A 14,869-nucleotide genomic window follows, 5' to 3' on the forward strand; every position below is an offset into this window, starting at 1 on the left:
TCACACTGTAGAAGAACCAAGAGCCCAGCTCTGGCTGTTAGCTTTCTGCCTTCAGAAACCAGAGGGCTTGTGTGAGCAAACGACCCAAGAAAACACAAATCCCCAGCCCAGCGTGCTGGTTCACTCATTAGGTCAGCAGCACCAAAGGTAGCAAGACAACCTCCCAGCGTCGGTATGTCAAGGAAGAGCTTGATTCCTCTGACCGGCTTCGCTCTAGGCGAAAGAAGAGAAAGAGCAAGTGCCTGTGCATGATCTTGTGCTGCGCACAGTGTTTGGCTGGGCCCGGGGCACAAAGCAGCGGGACTCGGTGTCTGTCAGGTAAGGAAAGGGCGAACTGCAGGAGGACAGCAGGAGATGGAGGAGAAGGAAAAGCAGCGACAAGGCTACGCAGAGGAGCTGCCCCCTGCGCCGCTATTCATGTTTCTCTCTCTCTCTCTTCTTCTCTCCCCCATGCAGAAGCCGGGGATGGATGTTGCTGATGCCTATGTGACATTTGTCCGCCACTCTCAGGATGTCCTGCGTGATAAGGTCAATGAGGAGATGTATATAGAAAGGTTATTTGATGTAAGTAAATGCCTTCTCCTCCTTGGACACCAAGCAGGAGAGACCCAAAATGTGACAAAATAAGACAGGAGGATAAGTCACATTTTGAGAAAATTTATTGGTTATAGCTTTAAAAAATAAATAAATCTTTCCTTTCTTTCTGACTAAGGCTCGTATCTGCTCTCTGCCTGCTTTAAATCTCTAGTCTACTGTGTCTTGGTCTGTCTTGTGTGGATTTTAAGGGAACAGCATCTTCTAAGAGAGCCCTTTACTATGTTTAAGCTTGTGGAAAATCTCTCTGTAACAGAACATCTTGGTCATTGTTCTCACTGTTAAAATTTGAGCCAGGTTTTTGGCAGATGTGTTTGCTAAGGGCCATCTCTTCACATTTTGCAGCGTGTTTCACTGACAAGCACTCTAAAACTGACAGCGAATTAAGTGCACTAAATTTTAATTTTAAAAGCTAACTAAACCAGAGCTGATTAGGAACGGACTTTAGTATTTCAGGAAGACCGTCTTGTGGTGTCTGACACCAAAGGTAAAGTTGAGACGTGGTCTCCTGGATGAAGATGGCATGGTAGGAACTGACCCAGATGTTCAGAGCTATTTTTCTGTTGCACAAGATAAATTCATTGGACTGTAAGAGAACAGTGACCTGTGATGCCTGTTTGTTTTGGATTTGGATGCATGTTAACCGATATCTCTGTTTTTGTTGCTCTTGTTGCGTTATAGCCTTTCTGTCCTCGTAGCTGTTCTATAGCGAAGGTTTTCTGTTGACAGCCAGCCTGTAGCATTAGTGTTTCAGTCTCCTTTAGGGTATTTGTCCATATATCGATTTCTGTTTGAAGCAGCTTCTGTTCCTACTTTTCTTCCTTTCACCTCTCAGCAGTGCCATTTCTCAGTCTCCTGGCTCTGGAACTGTAACAACCTTCCTCGCTTTCTCTACTCGCTCGTTTGCTTCCTCAGTGTGCAGGGAAAGCTGCTTTTTTTCCCAACCAACCTCCTCCTTCACTCGATACCTCTCTTTCTGCGCATTACCTGTCCCTTAGAAACCTCTTCCTCCTTTACAATTCCCACTCTTTCTTTCCCCTGTACCTTACCGGATTAAAATGGAACTTATCTCTCATGTCAAATGTTTTATCACATTATATCAAGTGGCATGAATTAGAGTCAAATAATCTTACTGTGTACATCTACTAGCATGACCCACATCCACTGAGAATGCCTCATTCATGCACGGAGCACAGCAGTGCCTCCTCCGGGCGCCGCGCGTGCTCGCTCCGGGGAGAGTTTGCGGCGCAGAGCACCAGACGCAAATCACCCATCAAGCAGGCATGGGGAGAAAAAACAAAACATGAAACAAAAGACTGTCGCTTCCATCTGCAGCGGGCCTGCGAGTGCATTGCTCGTTTGTGTTGAAATTTATTCCATGAGCGGTTAGATTTCCAGAGCTCATCTGGACTGTTCTTTTCAATGCCCACACTGCCTTTTCCCTCATCCTTTCCCTATGATTCACAGTTGGTGTGTTTGTACCCTTTGGGCCATTATTTTCAATTTTCAAAAGGCTGTAATTAGCACAAATATTGCCTTCATTTTGATCCGCTCATACTAAATTTTACCAAGCCGTATTTTAAACAAATTAACAGTTGACATGAAAAAAGAAAAGAGCAGCTACCTTGGTGGAAAGCAAAAAGTGCAAAACCTTTCTTTCCCTCCCTGCTTTCCTCAAGTCTCCCTGGTCCATGTGGAATAGAATAATCAAGAGTAGGGTTTTTACATAGCTCCGCCTGTTTTGACCCACACTGGCTGTTCCCATTCCTGTTCCCATTCCCATCCCATTCCCTGCACCGGTGGGGCGACGTTGGGACCCAATGTCACCGGCCTCTTCGCACGTGTCTCGCGTACGTGAGCGTGCGCCTGCGAGCGGGGCAAGCTGTGGGGGCCGTTGGTTTGCAAGAAGGGAGGGAGATGTCCAAAGCCCTAGCTACCCAAAAATTGGAATTATGTTTTGTGTGGTCCCGTATCGTCTTTGCCAGGTTGCAGCTGAAGAAGCCGCTTGCTCCTGAGGTCGGCTCTCTTCAAGGCTGAGGTGATGCTGGCGGGTCAGGAGCAGCAGGGTTTATGAGTACGTGGGGGTCAGCTGGGCTCAGACCTCGTTTAAATCGGTGCTGTGTTCACCTATGTTTCGGTAAGGACAGGAGCAAACGCTTAACTCGGTTGTCCCCAGCATGGTCTCAGCCACAGCCCTGCGGCCCTTTGCCCTCCTCATGTAACACAGCAAAGCAGCATGGCCATGAGGTCTTTAAGCTCCTTTGGTCTCTGCAGCAGTGGACATAATTTCCAAGGACACTTTAGGTGCTAGCTACCTTTTTAATAAGAAAGAGAAGAGAAATAATCAAGAATGGTATTTATGGTGCTGAATTAGACTTGGGCCTGATTTTGTTCTTGCTTTCCCTTGCGCAGCAGAGGAGCAATCCTCTTAGCTGCAGAGTTTCTCCAGGCAATAAGATTATTAACACTTTCAAGGCCGGCTCCTCCACTGGCTAAGTGCAGCGATGGTGGCATACCCCAGCCAAAAGCTTCACCCGGTTTTAGGATGTTATATGGTAATGTGTGCAGCAGTGGCAGGTAAACAGCTTAAATCTGCCTGCAGGCAGTTCCTCTGCTCTCAGTTGGATCGTGTTAGGGACACTGGCAATATAGGGCTAAATCCCCTTTCTGTGCAGTCGTGAGTAGTGCCAGAGCAGAGGTGCACAGTGCAAGGTCGCCCGTTGCACGTTCGGTGGGGTGTGCAGCTCCCAGGATGTTCCTAATCCCCCCCATTTCTCCTCAGTCCTGCCCAGCGTTTCCATTCATTTCCCCTTTGTTTCCTTCCAGGAGCAGAGGCGGCAGAGTGCCTTAGGCCATCTCCCAAAAGAAGCTGGGTTAATGCAGCTTTTTTGGCATTTGCCATGATTTCTTAGCTCAGAAACCATCTCTTCCCCTGCATCGTGTGCCCGGTTTGCACCTGCAGAACAGGGCTATGCTCTTCGGGAGATACTGGTGTTTATGGAAGATTATTGTAATGTTTCTGTGTGGTCTGTGTGTTAATCCTCTTAATTCTGCAAATTAGTCAGGGTGTCGTGTCCCCCCCCAAAACAGAGTCATCTTAAATTTAAAAATCTGTATTCTTGGGATCATTGAACGAACAGATTGATCGTGGAGTTCTGCTGGTAATCAAAACCTAACTAGCTTTTTGGCAGTGCTGTTTACTGCAGAGTAACAAGACTTATTTGCTTGGCCTGGCTTACTAATTTGGTAACATTTAAAGCTAAAGCACTGTAATAAGGCCCGTTGGTAGAGAGCAGTGGTAACAGAAGAGCTTCAGAATAGCATCGTAGCACCTACTCCCTGGTTTCCTGTGCATGACTGGATGCTTTGGGTCTTAAACCACTGTGATACTTTGCATGCAATGCAGAAGGCTTGCAAACTCTCTGTAGTGCCTGATGGAAAGTAAAATTTTATCACTGTTTCCCCGGAAAGAGGGCAGAGTTGACATGCAGAACATGACTGTTTATAGGAACAATGAGGCAGAGACAGGTGGGTGTATCTTAAACATGGGAAAATATCTTGAGAGTGATCTTGAGTCTTCAGACCCGTCCTGCAAAAATTCAGATCCTCTTTGGCTCGAGACACTCAGAATTTCATAGGATCAGAGTTTACACATCCGTAATTTTGTCTGAAGGCAGTGGGAGTTTTACTTGTAAGGGTTGTGCCCTTTGGTGGAAGTTATTTATACATGTGTGTATGTGTGTATATCTTTACACACACCCTTAGATACTCACATTATAGGTTTCAACCCGTCAGAACATATGTGATCCAGAAAGTCTATGATTGACTAGTAGATAGTGTGAGTGCCAACCTTTCTTCCTCATAAATTGAGAAACACTAATGTAAAACATAGCAAGAATATTTCCTCCCCAGCCGCAGGCGAGTGGCACGTACACAAAAGGCTACTGAACGTCGAGTGAGCTCCCCGAGATCCTGCGAATTCCAGCATCCTGATGCAGTCCCTAAATAGCGCAGATGGCATTTTTCTCTCTGATGATTAATTCAATATCTTAGCGAAAAAAACAAAAACATGCTTTTGATATGAGAGATCAAAACACCAAGAGAAGCTCCTAAGATTGCAAGGACCTAAAAAAAAAATTAATTTATTTTTTTCCTCCTTGTACTTCTTGAAGACACCAGCCTGAGTAGAAGATAAGGATTAAAACAGATGTGCTTAGTGCTAGTTCATCTGCTTAAATCTAGCAGTCTCTGAGATCAGTGATTAAAAAGCCATCTCTAACTTTGATGAAATCCACTGCAATGGTAATACTGTGTCTCTGATCGCTTTCTTATGGGCCTCATGTCTGCCTAAACCGGACATAGAAAACATTTCACTGGAGATGATACATGGATTATATGGGTCAATTATACACTTAATCTGCCTTCTGGGGATTAAATGTGCATAGATTGACCCTGCGTATTTGGCTTGTCCTTGGCAGTTATCAGATCAGGAAGGTTGCCTTTACCAAAAAGTCTGGTAAGAACTTAATCACGCAGTGATACAGCCCGCTGAGGTGGCGGTAGTCATGGTGCTTTTTTGCAGAAGGCAGTTTTACCACTTCACTGTCACTGTGTATGTTCGGCTTCCTCGAAGGTCTGTGTCACAGCCGGGAGACCAGACGGAGTATTTTCTCCTGAAACAGGAAAGCGAGCCTGTTCATCTCTGCAAGACAGAGGCAGGTTTTTTTGTCTTGAAGGCAGGGTGGGATCAGCAGGGTCCAGGCGGGCATAGCAGGGTGGGCCATGGGGGAGACCAGGGGTTTGCTCTGCCCTCTGCCATCCTCTGTGCAGAGGGACAGTCACTCCAGGTCCTCTCCCGGCAGCAAAGGAAAAGCCATGGCTCAAGTGTAAGAGGAGCTGGCATCTCCTTCCCACTGCCCTCGGGGAGGCACAAGGCCTCGGCCAGGGCTCTAGCACCAGGTCCCATCGCTCAGGCTCAGCTCAGTTGGTTTTTTAGGAAGCGCCAGCCATATCCCAAGGCTGATGTTGCAGCTGGTGGGTTTTCCTTTCCTCTTCCCAGCCAGGAGCCCAGCAGGAGTGCCAAGCCTGAGGACACGGCTCAGGACTATCCTCGTATTTCCAAAGGTGGCTGCCCCCTCGCTGGTAACTGACTTCTGAATATCAGAGATCTTGAGTAATAAGGATGCAGGGCACTGTGCGAGTCTCAGACGTCAAAAAATCCTTATACAAATTTCCAGGAACCTGGCTGGGCACTTCTCACTGGTTTACTGGAGGAGCCACAGGCAGCTCAGCATGTTTCAGTACCTACTGTTTTGGAGTCTGATATCACACCTGAGTATACAGAAAATTACAAAACACAGATCGACAGCCAGATCAGTTAATTCAGCAAGTCCTCTGCAGATACTTAGGCATTAGCTTATTCTTAAAATCAAAGCTTCTGCCTTCAGCTTAGTTACCCACTTGAATTTTGGCAGCTCCTTCGAGGCATGCTTGCAGGATCATGGCATTTCTTGCTCGAGTGTAAGCCTTGCACGGCACAATCAAATGCCAAAAGAGATCCCTTCTCACCCTCCCTTCTCCTTCCCCTCCTCGACCCCAAAAGCCTGGTCGTGAGTCAGTGGAGCTACTCACTGTGAGTTAGGATTACTCACAGGAGGACGGGTTGCAGGATCAGGGGAAGAACGGATATCAGACTGCGCGCCGGGCTCCCATCTAATATCTGCTTGCAGCCGCACTCACCACTTTCTCTTAGACAGACAACAACCTGTTTCCCTCCTACGCAGCTAGACTGCTCATTAGGGCACTAACTCTCTCCCACTCCCATCCTGATATGGCCTCCACTGAGCTATTTCTTCTGCGTGATTTTTTGCCTTTTTTTCTTTTCTCCCCCCTTTCCCAAGGGAGTTGTGAAATGAAGACAATTAGGCAGATTGATCTCAAGAAAGTGCAGCTTGGTTTTTTGATCAAACGTGCATCTTTGGAGGAGCCGGAGCAGCCCAGTTTTTGCTGCAGAGGCTGCCATGGCTTTTGGCTGGCTCGGCAGGACTTGGACCCAGACCTGGAGTCAGTCCCACTGCAGGGAACTTTTCAGGGGAAAAAAAATAAAATTGTGATGGCAATTGTGCATGTATCTTCTAGGAACGGACAAATTCTCTTTGTCCTGAGGGGGCACAGTGTGCACTGTCCTTCTGCAGCCTCTTTTTCTTCCCACATGCCCTCTCAGAGCCACACGGGAGCAGGGAGAGGAGCTTAGCATGGACACCGCTCCTCGGAGCCAACCCTCGTCCTTTTATACTCCCGTACGTGAGCTTCTCGCAGCAGCAAGCATGCACTCACGCGTGGCCTCCCGCCTCTCCTGCATTCCCCTTAGCAAGGCTTCTTTCCTGAAGTGCTCATTTAAGTAGGCTCCATTTAATTTATTTTAGGGAGAGTCTTAATAAAATAAGTCCTAGATCTGTCACTGGATTTTACATGCTCGTAAGGTTTGGTTTTTTTTTTTCCCCTCCTAAATGTCTTTATCGGAACAGCTTTTCGTGTTCCAGTAGACATTTGGTTGAAGACAGTTAATTTGATTTCTTTTCCAGAGGAGATTTTCCATTAATCATTCTAAGAAGGCAGACTGATTGCTCTGTTACGTTAAGGTCAGCATAGGCTTGCTAACATCATCCGCACAGTGCTTTTGAGCGTCAGAGATTTGTGTTTTAGGGCTGGCGCTGAGTGAAAGATCATTTATTTCCCGGTAGACGTGAGTAGCCAAGGTAGGTTTTGGGGAAGATGTGCCATGGTGCTGTATTGCAGGCAGCAAGGCATCCTCGATCCAGAGAGCACCTTTTTCCAAGCAGCCTCTCTGCTCCCTGACCGGGAGCTGTCTGCGCACATTTGTAACTGCATACGCCTTGCAGAGTACGCTCCGAGCTGAGGCTGCCTTCCAGCTTCGTTTAAGAGACCTTCGCTAATTGAAGCTCCAACTTTGTGGGTTGTCAGGAAGGAGAGCCTGAAGGTGCTGGCATTCCCCGTGGGTGCCAGCTGAGTCTGGGGGTGCGAGGAGCGTGGGAAGGGCCGGGGCGTCCCGGTGCACGCAGATGTGCAGGGCTGAGCCCCCCCGCTGCCGGCGGCTTCGCTCCCTCCCTCTGGGCTGCGCAAAGGGCCTGAGCCCAAAGAAACTCACGGTGTGCGCAGGGGTGAGCCAACGGCCCCTGCACAGACAATGAGGAATTGTCTGATTTCCAGCAGCGCCTTCAATCCCTCTTTTCCTTTTCTCCCCTTGCAATCCAGCCCCACACAATCGCTGCCATTGCCTGCGCCAGCCAGCGGTGCATGCGAGATTAGCCGTCCCAGGTCACTTCGTTTCTCTTGATCTACGGCTCTTTCCTTTCCGGGTGCTCCTTTAGACCTCGCCCTGGATGTATGATATCAGCATTCAAAAATGCTTAACAGAACTCGGGCAGGGAGTGCGTTTTCTCCAGTGCATAATCTCAGGAATGATACCAGGGATGCCGCTCCCTCCTGTACTCACAAAACCCTCAGGACTGAGATAGCCTCTAGCTACTTTTCTGAAATGTGCAGGCTATAAAAGAGCTAGCTAAAGCCTACCAAGTCCCACTTTGTGACGGTTTTCCATTAATCCTGATAACAAGTATAATTAAAGTAGTCCGTAGCATGCGTTAGTGTATTGCATCTTGGTGGGCAACTTTGCATCCAGTTGTACTGTCACTGCCTTGCACTAACAGGGGCCTGGAATCAGGACAGAAAAAAGCAGCTTGCTTATTTTTTTGTGTGGATATTGTGTTTTACTAAGCTGCTTTATATAGAAAGTCAGATTTTAACATGTCAACTTCATTTCTTTTTTGAAAGATGGAAATAAGCAGAGAATATTTTATAGGTTAAAAAAAGTATTTGAGAACTAGCATCCGTACAGAAGTGGTTTTGTGTGTGTGCGTGCGCCTTTATCTTTTTTTTTGTGCAGAAGCTCTTTCATTTAGGAAAACCAAGGTCTGCAAAATCCGGCAAAGCAGCAGGTTTGGGGTGGGGGGGGTGTTTATTTGGCAGTTCCCAGCAAGTGCTGTGCACTTTGCTGAGCTGTATCTACAGGGAAGGGAGAGAGAGCCCAGCGCTCAGAGCCAACCTGATGCTGTACCCAGGGCTCTGTTAAGAGCTCGGTCCTCTGTGTGCAGGAACATGGGATGGTGTGTGCACCCTGTACAGGCAGGTTCTTCCAGCTCAAGGACGCGCGTTGCCAGGTCAGGTTGCTGGAAAGGCGGCATTTTCTGCAGATGTATGATGTAGTGGCCAAGGATTGGGGCTGTCCTGTCTCGGAAGGGAAAGGAGGCACCCGCTGAGGCTCTGAGCCTGCAAACGTGCAGGTGCCTGCCTTTGCTTAGGCGTGAGGTGTCCTGGTTTGAGGACATAGTGAATGAGAGAGAAGTTAGAGGTGCCGCCAGGACCAGTGTCAGTGCCCTTCCTTCCTGGATCACTGTGAGCATCAGCCACCGCCTCCGCTCATCGAGCCAACGTTGCAGTAGCTCCTTCAACGAGATCCACCTCAGGGGAGAAAGCTCAGGGTCATGTCCTGCCCTCTGGCTACCCTGCCCTCCCCTCTGCCAGGGATGGGAGCATGTGCCTCTTGCCTAGGCAGAGATTTTGGCATCTGGCTGGCGGCGTAGACCACCCTGACGTACAGCTTGGGAGTGCCTGAATAAATACAAGCCATTATAGCCCCAGCAGCAGAGTTGTTCCTCGCGTGGTGAAGGTGCAGTACCATCTGCGCGTCCCTTTCTGGCTCTGTCTGGCTGTGTACCTGCGGTGGGAAACCTGTGCTTGTGTGAGGAGAGCGCACGGATTGCCTGCAAAGCCACTGACGGGCAGAGTAAACAAACCTGCACCCACCGTGGTGTGTGGAGTTGCAGCTGCACAAAACCCGTGTAGGTGTTAACTGATTTTGTGCAGCACTGAAAGCGGGGAGTGTTAGAGATGATCTTCATGGGCATGTTTATTTGCTGGGGACCTTGGCCCCACTGCCACCAAAGATGTCAGTCCTCCTTTTCCTCCCTGGAAAGGAATAAAATTATTTTGGGTTATGAGCAGAGAGAAATTTGCGGCGAGGAACGTGCAGGATGAGTTGTGCCCATTTGGCGAGTGGGGAATTTGTGCAACCCCACCAGCACAGGCAGAAAACGTACCCACAAGGAGTCCCGCACCTCCCTCCCATTAACACCCGTGGCACCAACCTGCCGAGCCCCGTCGGGTCCAACTTCAAGCCAATTAAGGGTGAAGCGCCAGCCTGAGCACACCCTGTTGCTGAGATCCCCAAACAGTGGGTGATCTCAGGTACCATATGTACTGCAAAAAGCGTGCGGCACTTCAATGCGCCTGGGTCTGCGCTTCAGCTTTCATTCGGAATTCTCTTCCCTGTTTGAAGGCAGAGCTCTTATGCTATTCAAAGTTTTTTTTGTGTTTCATTTTTGGGAAGGGAAGGGAGAGGAGAGGAGGGAAGATAATATAATTCGGTGATGCCATTTGCATCCTAGACAGATGATGAGTCGCTCTGGCTAGCAGCTTAACCCTATTATGCAACACTGGGACCGTGACTTCATTAAATAATAATACAAATTATTTTAATATCGAACCCCTTTGACTTTGTGACTTCCTTGTATAGCTACGTTGTCAATGTGAGTGAAATTTCGTAGTTAAGGAATATAAAATAAAGTAAAAGGCATCCAGAAATCGCAGCACTGGAGTGGATGGTGAATACACCGCGTGTACTTGAAGTGATAGTGATACAAAAAATCCCAGGAAAAAAACAGTACAGCCGTTTATTTCAGTAATAGCTCGGTGTGAGTGTGACCTGGGAGACTCCAGACAGATTCATGAGGCTTTGATAGAGTAAAGTAATAAAACACAAGGGAAAAAAAAAAAAAAAAAAAGACCCCGAGGTTTCAGGGGATTTTTATTAAATTGTTAGCACTTTACTAGATCTCTAGAATTTAATGTAGAGTTTAACAGAGAGGTTCAATTCAGAAAATAAGGGTTGTGTTGCCTCTTGTGAGGACTGTCTGCCCGGGCGTAGGCAGAGCCCTGCGAAGCGCGGCTGGTGGAGGATTTGCTCATACGGGCGAGGTGCAAGGGTCGAGTCCAGAGTTTGGTGAATAGTTCTCATATCCCGAACACTTCCCAGTTGTGCGCTCTGTTTCTGAGCACACCCAGCCGAAGACCCCACGGAGAAGTTAAATTAGCACGACACAATCTGTTACCAAAACTTAGATTCATTGCCTGAAAGAGAAGACACTTTCAAAAGTGTGTGAGTTTGGGGGGGGAAATTACCTTTCTAATAGCAAACGGAGGGCTGCCTGGAGCCCTCGGGGTGCTTGGCTGTTGTGTGCTCCGCAGAGCTGCACTGAAAGACCTACTTTTGTTGTGGACTTTTGCATACCTAACGAGAGGATACGCACTTAAAGAATTATGTGCAATAGAAAAGCTACCTAATGATCGGACAGTGTTATTATCTGGCGTGCGGCAGCGTAGCAGGGCGATAACTATTTATTTACTCTTTGTGGATAATGTTCTGTTATTTTCTAGTCTTTGGCAATAGCAAGAGAGCATCTGATATATACAATATTGGTGTGTATCCAATTGTTTGTGAACATCCCAAGTTTTGAAACATGGTTGTGAGAGAGGAATATAAGCTTAAGCTTGAAAGGCTAAAAAGCAGAAAGCCCCACACGTAAATGCTATTATGCACTTAATGAGGCAGGGTTTAAAAAAAAATCAGCCACACAAGTTGGTTTTATCAAAGAAAATGTATAAATAACAACCAGTGATTCAAACTGCCTCACAAAGGGAAAAGCAGGGACGGGAAGCTAGCACTTCACTTGTGGCATTCAGATAATAGTATTTACTACACTAATCTTTTGGGCTTAGCAATTGACAATCAATATATTATTATCAACAAGCGTTAACGCAAACAAAAAGCTTCCATTTCTTTTTTAACTGTGTTCCCCTAAGTCCCTTAAATTTAATTAAAACCGGACAGCTCTCCCTCTAGTACAAATTAGAGTAAAAATCATATTAAATATTTGTTCTATGGGAAAACAAAAGTGTCAGCTTGTGCTACCGGGTTTGGCTGCTTTTTTTTTTTTCTGCTTTTTTTTTTTACACACAGAGGGGAAAAAAAAATACCAGCTACTCAAAGTTAAAATAAAGTCTCTCTCCCTCCCTCCCTGTCTCCCAAGACTACTGTCTATAACATGTTGTTCCTTATAGAAAGTGGGATATGGTGGCATTTGCTTGATTAACTTGCTCGACAAAAGTGACAGCTGCTGTGGGTGCATGTAGCTAAGCTGCACAGCGCAGTTCCGCCTTTGTACATCTGTCAGCAAAAAAGGAGGAATAAAGAGTGAAAAGAGACAAATTGGTCCCAAAAGGCAATCCATTCAACTCAGGAGGTTTGCTCTATTCAAGCACTCGCTGGGAATCTCAAGTGCTAGGTAGCTTATTCAATTTCATTCATTCTTTAGAATGAGCCCACAAGTGTTTAATTTCTTATTCTGTTGAATAAAAAGGGGGAGCTTTTTTTTTTATTGGAAGCATTAATTGTAAGACTAGCTGATCAATGCCTGCGATATTAACTCATTGCTTATTTTCTGGTTAGCTGTGTGCTCCCAGCTCCACAGCCGCTAAACTTCATTTCTGTGATGTGGGCAATGTCACACCAATTTCTGTGCTTCCAGGCGCAGTACTCAGTCCCCTGAGCCTTGGCCCCTGCCAGGCTTGGGGGAGCGGACCAAATCCTTGGCAGGTGTAAATCCAAAGAGTCACTGGGTTATTATTGATGCCACCCGTGGCTGTGGCTGGGACACAACCGAGCCAGATGCTCTTTGCCTGTGGGGCTGAGCCCCTGACCCCGCTGCAGGTTTGGCCCTCTGTGCTGGAGGAGGTTTTGTAGCTGAAAATGCTGATCTGCTTTTGGATGGTTCTTCTGGTCCCTCGGCAAACGGCAGGGGAGGGGGAGCCCGTAAGCAGGGCACCGTGGAATGACACCCGGCACAGAGCCTGGGTTTTGTTGAGTAGTGGGAAGAGAAGTTGATGAACGCGTGGGATGGGGATTGCTGCGTGGGCAGGTCTCCGCTTGCCATCCAGAAAATGTGTGCTTGCAAGGGAGGGATGTGCCTCTTCCTTCTTCCCTGTGTGGCAGAAGGTCTGTCCCCATCTCCTCATCGATGCTGGCATTCGGAGCTACTTGAGGGACAGTGGCTCTTCGCCTGCCTCGGCTGTGCCACATCCTCCGCTGGGGCCACCGCCGTGTATCTTAACTCAAGAGGTTCAGGCACTTGTGTGGCCAAGGCCCTGTCCCTGCCTTTCCCCCGCTCTCCTGGCTGTGGGTCAGCCTGGGGGATGGCACGTCTTCCTCTGCAGCAAAACAAAACCCGGATTTCCAAAACACAGCCTGAAAAATAGCTGGGGCTCAGCTCTGGCCACCTGGCCGACACCTCGCTAGCACTGGCTGGGAGTGGGGCAAGAGGCACGCTTTGTCCCACCACTGCCGTCGTCCACAGCTGAGCTGACTCTCAAACTGGGATCGCATATGCTGCTGTGTATATTCAGGCTTACTGGGAACACCTCTCTTTTTTTTTTTGACAGAAAAGAGTAGGAAACTGCATTGACCATGAGGCTCTATGCTTCAGGCTTACTGTCTTTACCAAGTTTTTGTGATTGCGATGACTGCCTGGGACCAACAGCACAAGGAACATTGAGGGAAGGTGGAGAGAAATGCTTTGGTGGCCACAGAAGACTGGAAGGACAGGAATGGTCCTTCCATGACTGCCTGGGCTTTGGGTTGCAGGCCTGCAGCCAGCTTCGTGTGTACAAACCTGGCTGCGTGTGCATGCGGGGCACACCACCAGCACAAGCAGGAGCACGGTCCCTTGGGCAGGCAGGCTTCGCCAGAAGAGCTCCCGCTCCCGTTCACCGAGCAAGTCTTCACGCAACACCGGCAGCTGTGTGCGCAGAGCTGGTGCCCGTAAAGCACGGTCTGGAGCTGCCGTGGCTGCGTCCCTACCTTCCCTGCGGAGGTGACACCTGCCAAGGGGAGGTGGCTGCCGTGAATGCGTGTGACAACGCCGAATACTGAATTTGATCTCGGAGCCGCCCAGGATGGGGATGGACACGGCTCTGTCGGCTGTCACGTACTGTCAGCAGTTGTAAATTAGCACAGCCCCGCCGTGCTTTCCACCAGCTGAGCTTCTGGCCCATTGGACGGGGACGCAAACACCAAATACAAAGAGTCGGTAATTTTTTAATTCTTTTTTTTTCCTGGCCGATGGAGTCGCTTTGCGAGAGGGCTGTTGCCTGAGAGCAGGTTCAGTTTTCCTTTGGGATGTAAGACTCACAGTCAGCCCGTGCTGCTCTCCCTTCCCACCTCTGTGGTCCCCTCACACTGTGCTGGCTGGCTCGGGGATGCTGCAGAGGCAGCTGCCGCCTGGCATCCAGTCCCTCACTTTTGAAACACCTTGAATTCAAGGGTTCATTTCAAAGCTGCCTTTCAGTATTTCAAAACAAGTCCGTGTCCCGGACAAAGACGGGGAGCCAGCCGGCATTCGGAGCCTCCTTGTGCAGTGTGTGTCACAGTTTTAAATAGATTTGCCCTGCTTGGATTGGTTCTGGTTGGAAAGCGAGTACTGAAATGAGAGGTCATAGGGGAGAGTTACTATGGTAATTGAGTAGTATCACCAGTAGTTTTGCTCTTATGAGCATTAAAGCACATAATAATAGACAAACAACAGTGGTTAAAGCAAGCAGGTAGGATTACTATGTTCTTTTGTCAGAAGTATATAATGTCTTGTAGTCAGTTTTAAAGACTTCTCAACCCCCAAATCCACCCAGCAGTCACCTGCTGAGTAATTTTGTGTGCCTAATCTCTAGCCCTTAACTACAAGCTTTCTGCTAATTTGAGGCAAATGGGTATTTTTGACACTAAATAGGGCAGTAAAGAATCCCTGACCTAGAAAAACTCCATTCCAAGGCACTGAGAGCAGAAAAATATTCTTTCAGCATCCTTGTGAGACCTTTGGAATGACATAAAATAGCTTTGACTAAACTGTGCTGCAGCCTTCGATTAATGGTTTGCAGAAACTTGCTGAACATCCCTACTACAACTTCCCCCATAAAACTTGTCACTTCAGATTGCCATCAGCCACCACAACAATAATCATTTCATGCCTATTGCTAATTGCAAGCACAGCTGAGGCTCAGCGGGGTGCTCTTGCACAGTCCCAGGCCT

General features: G+C 48.0%; 1 protein-coding gene across 12 annotated transcripts in view; it reads left to right on the top strand.

The window, feature by feature from the left end:
* The window catches only part of CADPS (calcium dependent secretion activator), a 220,195-nt gene that overhangs the window by 198,723 nt on the left and 6,603 nt on the right, over positions 1-14,869 (top strand). For all 12 annotated transcript variants that reach the window (XM_086470043.1, XM_086470046.1, XM_086470045.1 and 9 more), the window contains one exon: positions 457-564. In XM_086470043.1, the coding sequence (XP_086326169.1) occupies positions 457-564 (108 nt within the window). The remainder of the gene's footprint in view (positions 1-456; positions 565-14,869) is intronic.

Source organism: Leptosomus discolor, chromosome 9 (assembly GCF_034619465.1).
Source record: "Leptosomus discolor isolate bLepDis1 chromosome 9, bLepDis1.hap2, whole genome shotgun sequence".
NCBI classification, from domain to species: domain Eukaryota; kingdom Metazoa; phylum Chordata; class Aves; order Leptosomiformes; family Leptosomidae; genus Leptosomus; species Leptosomus discolor.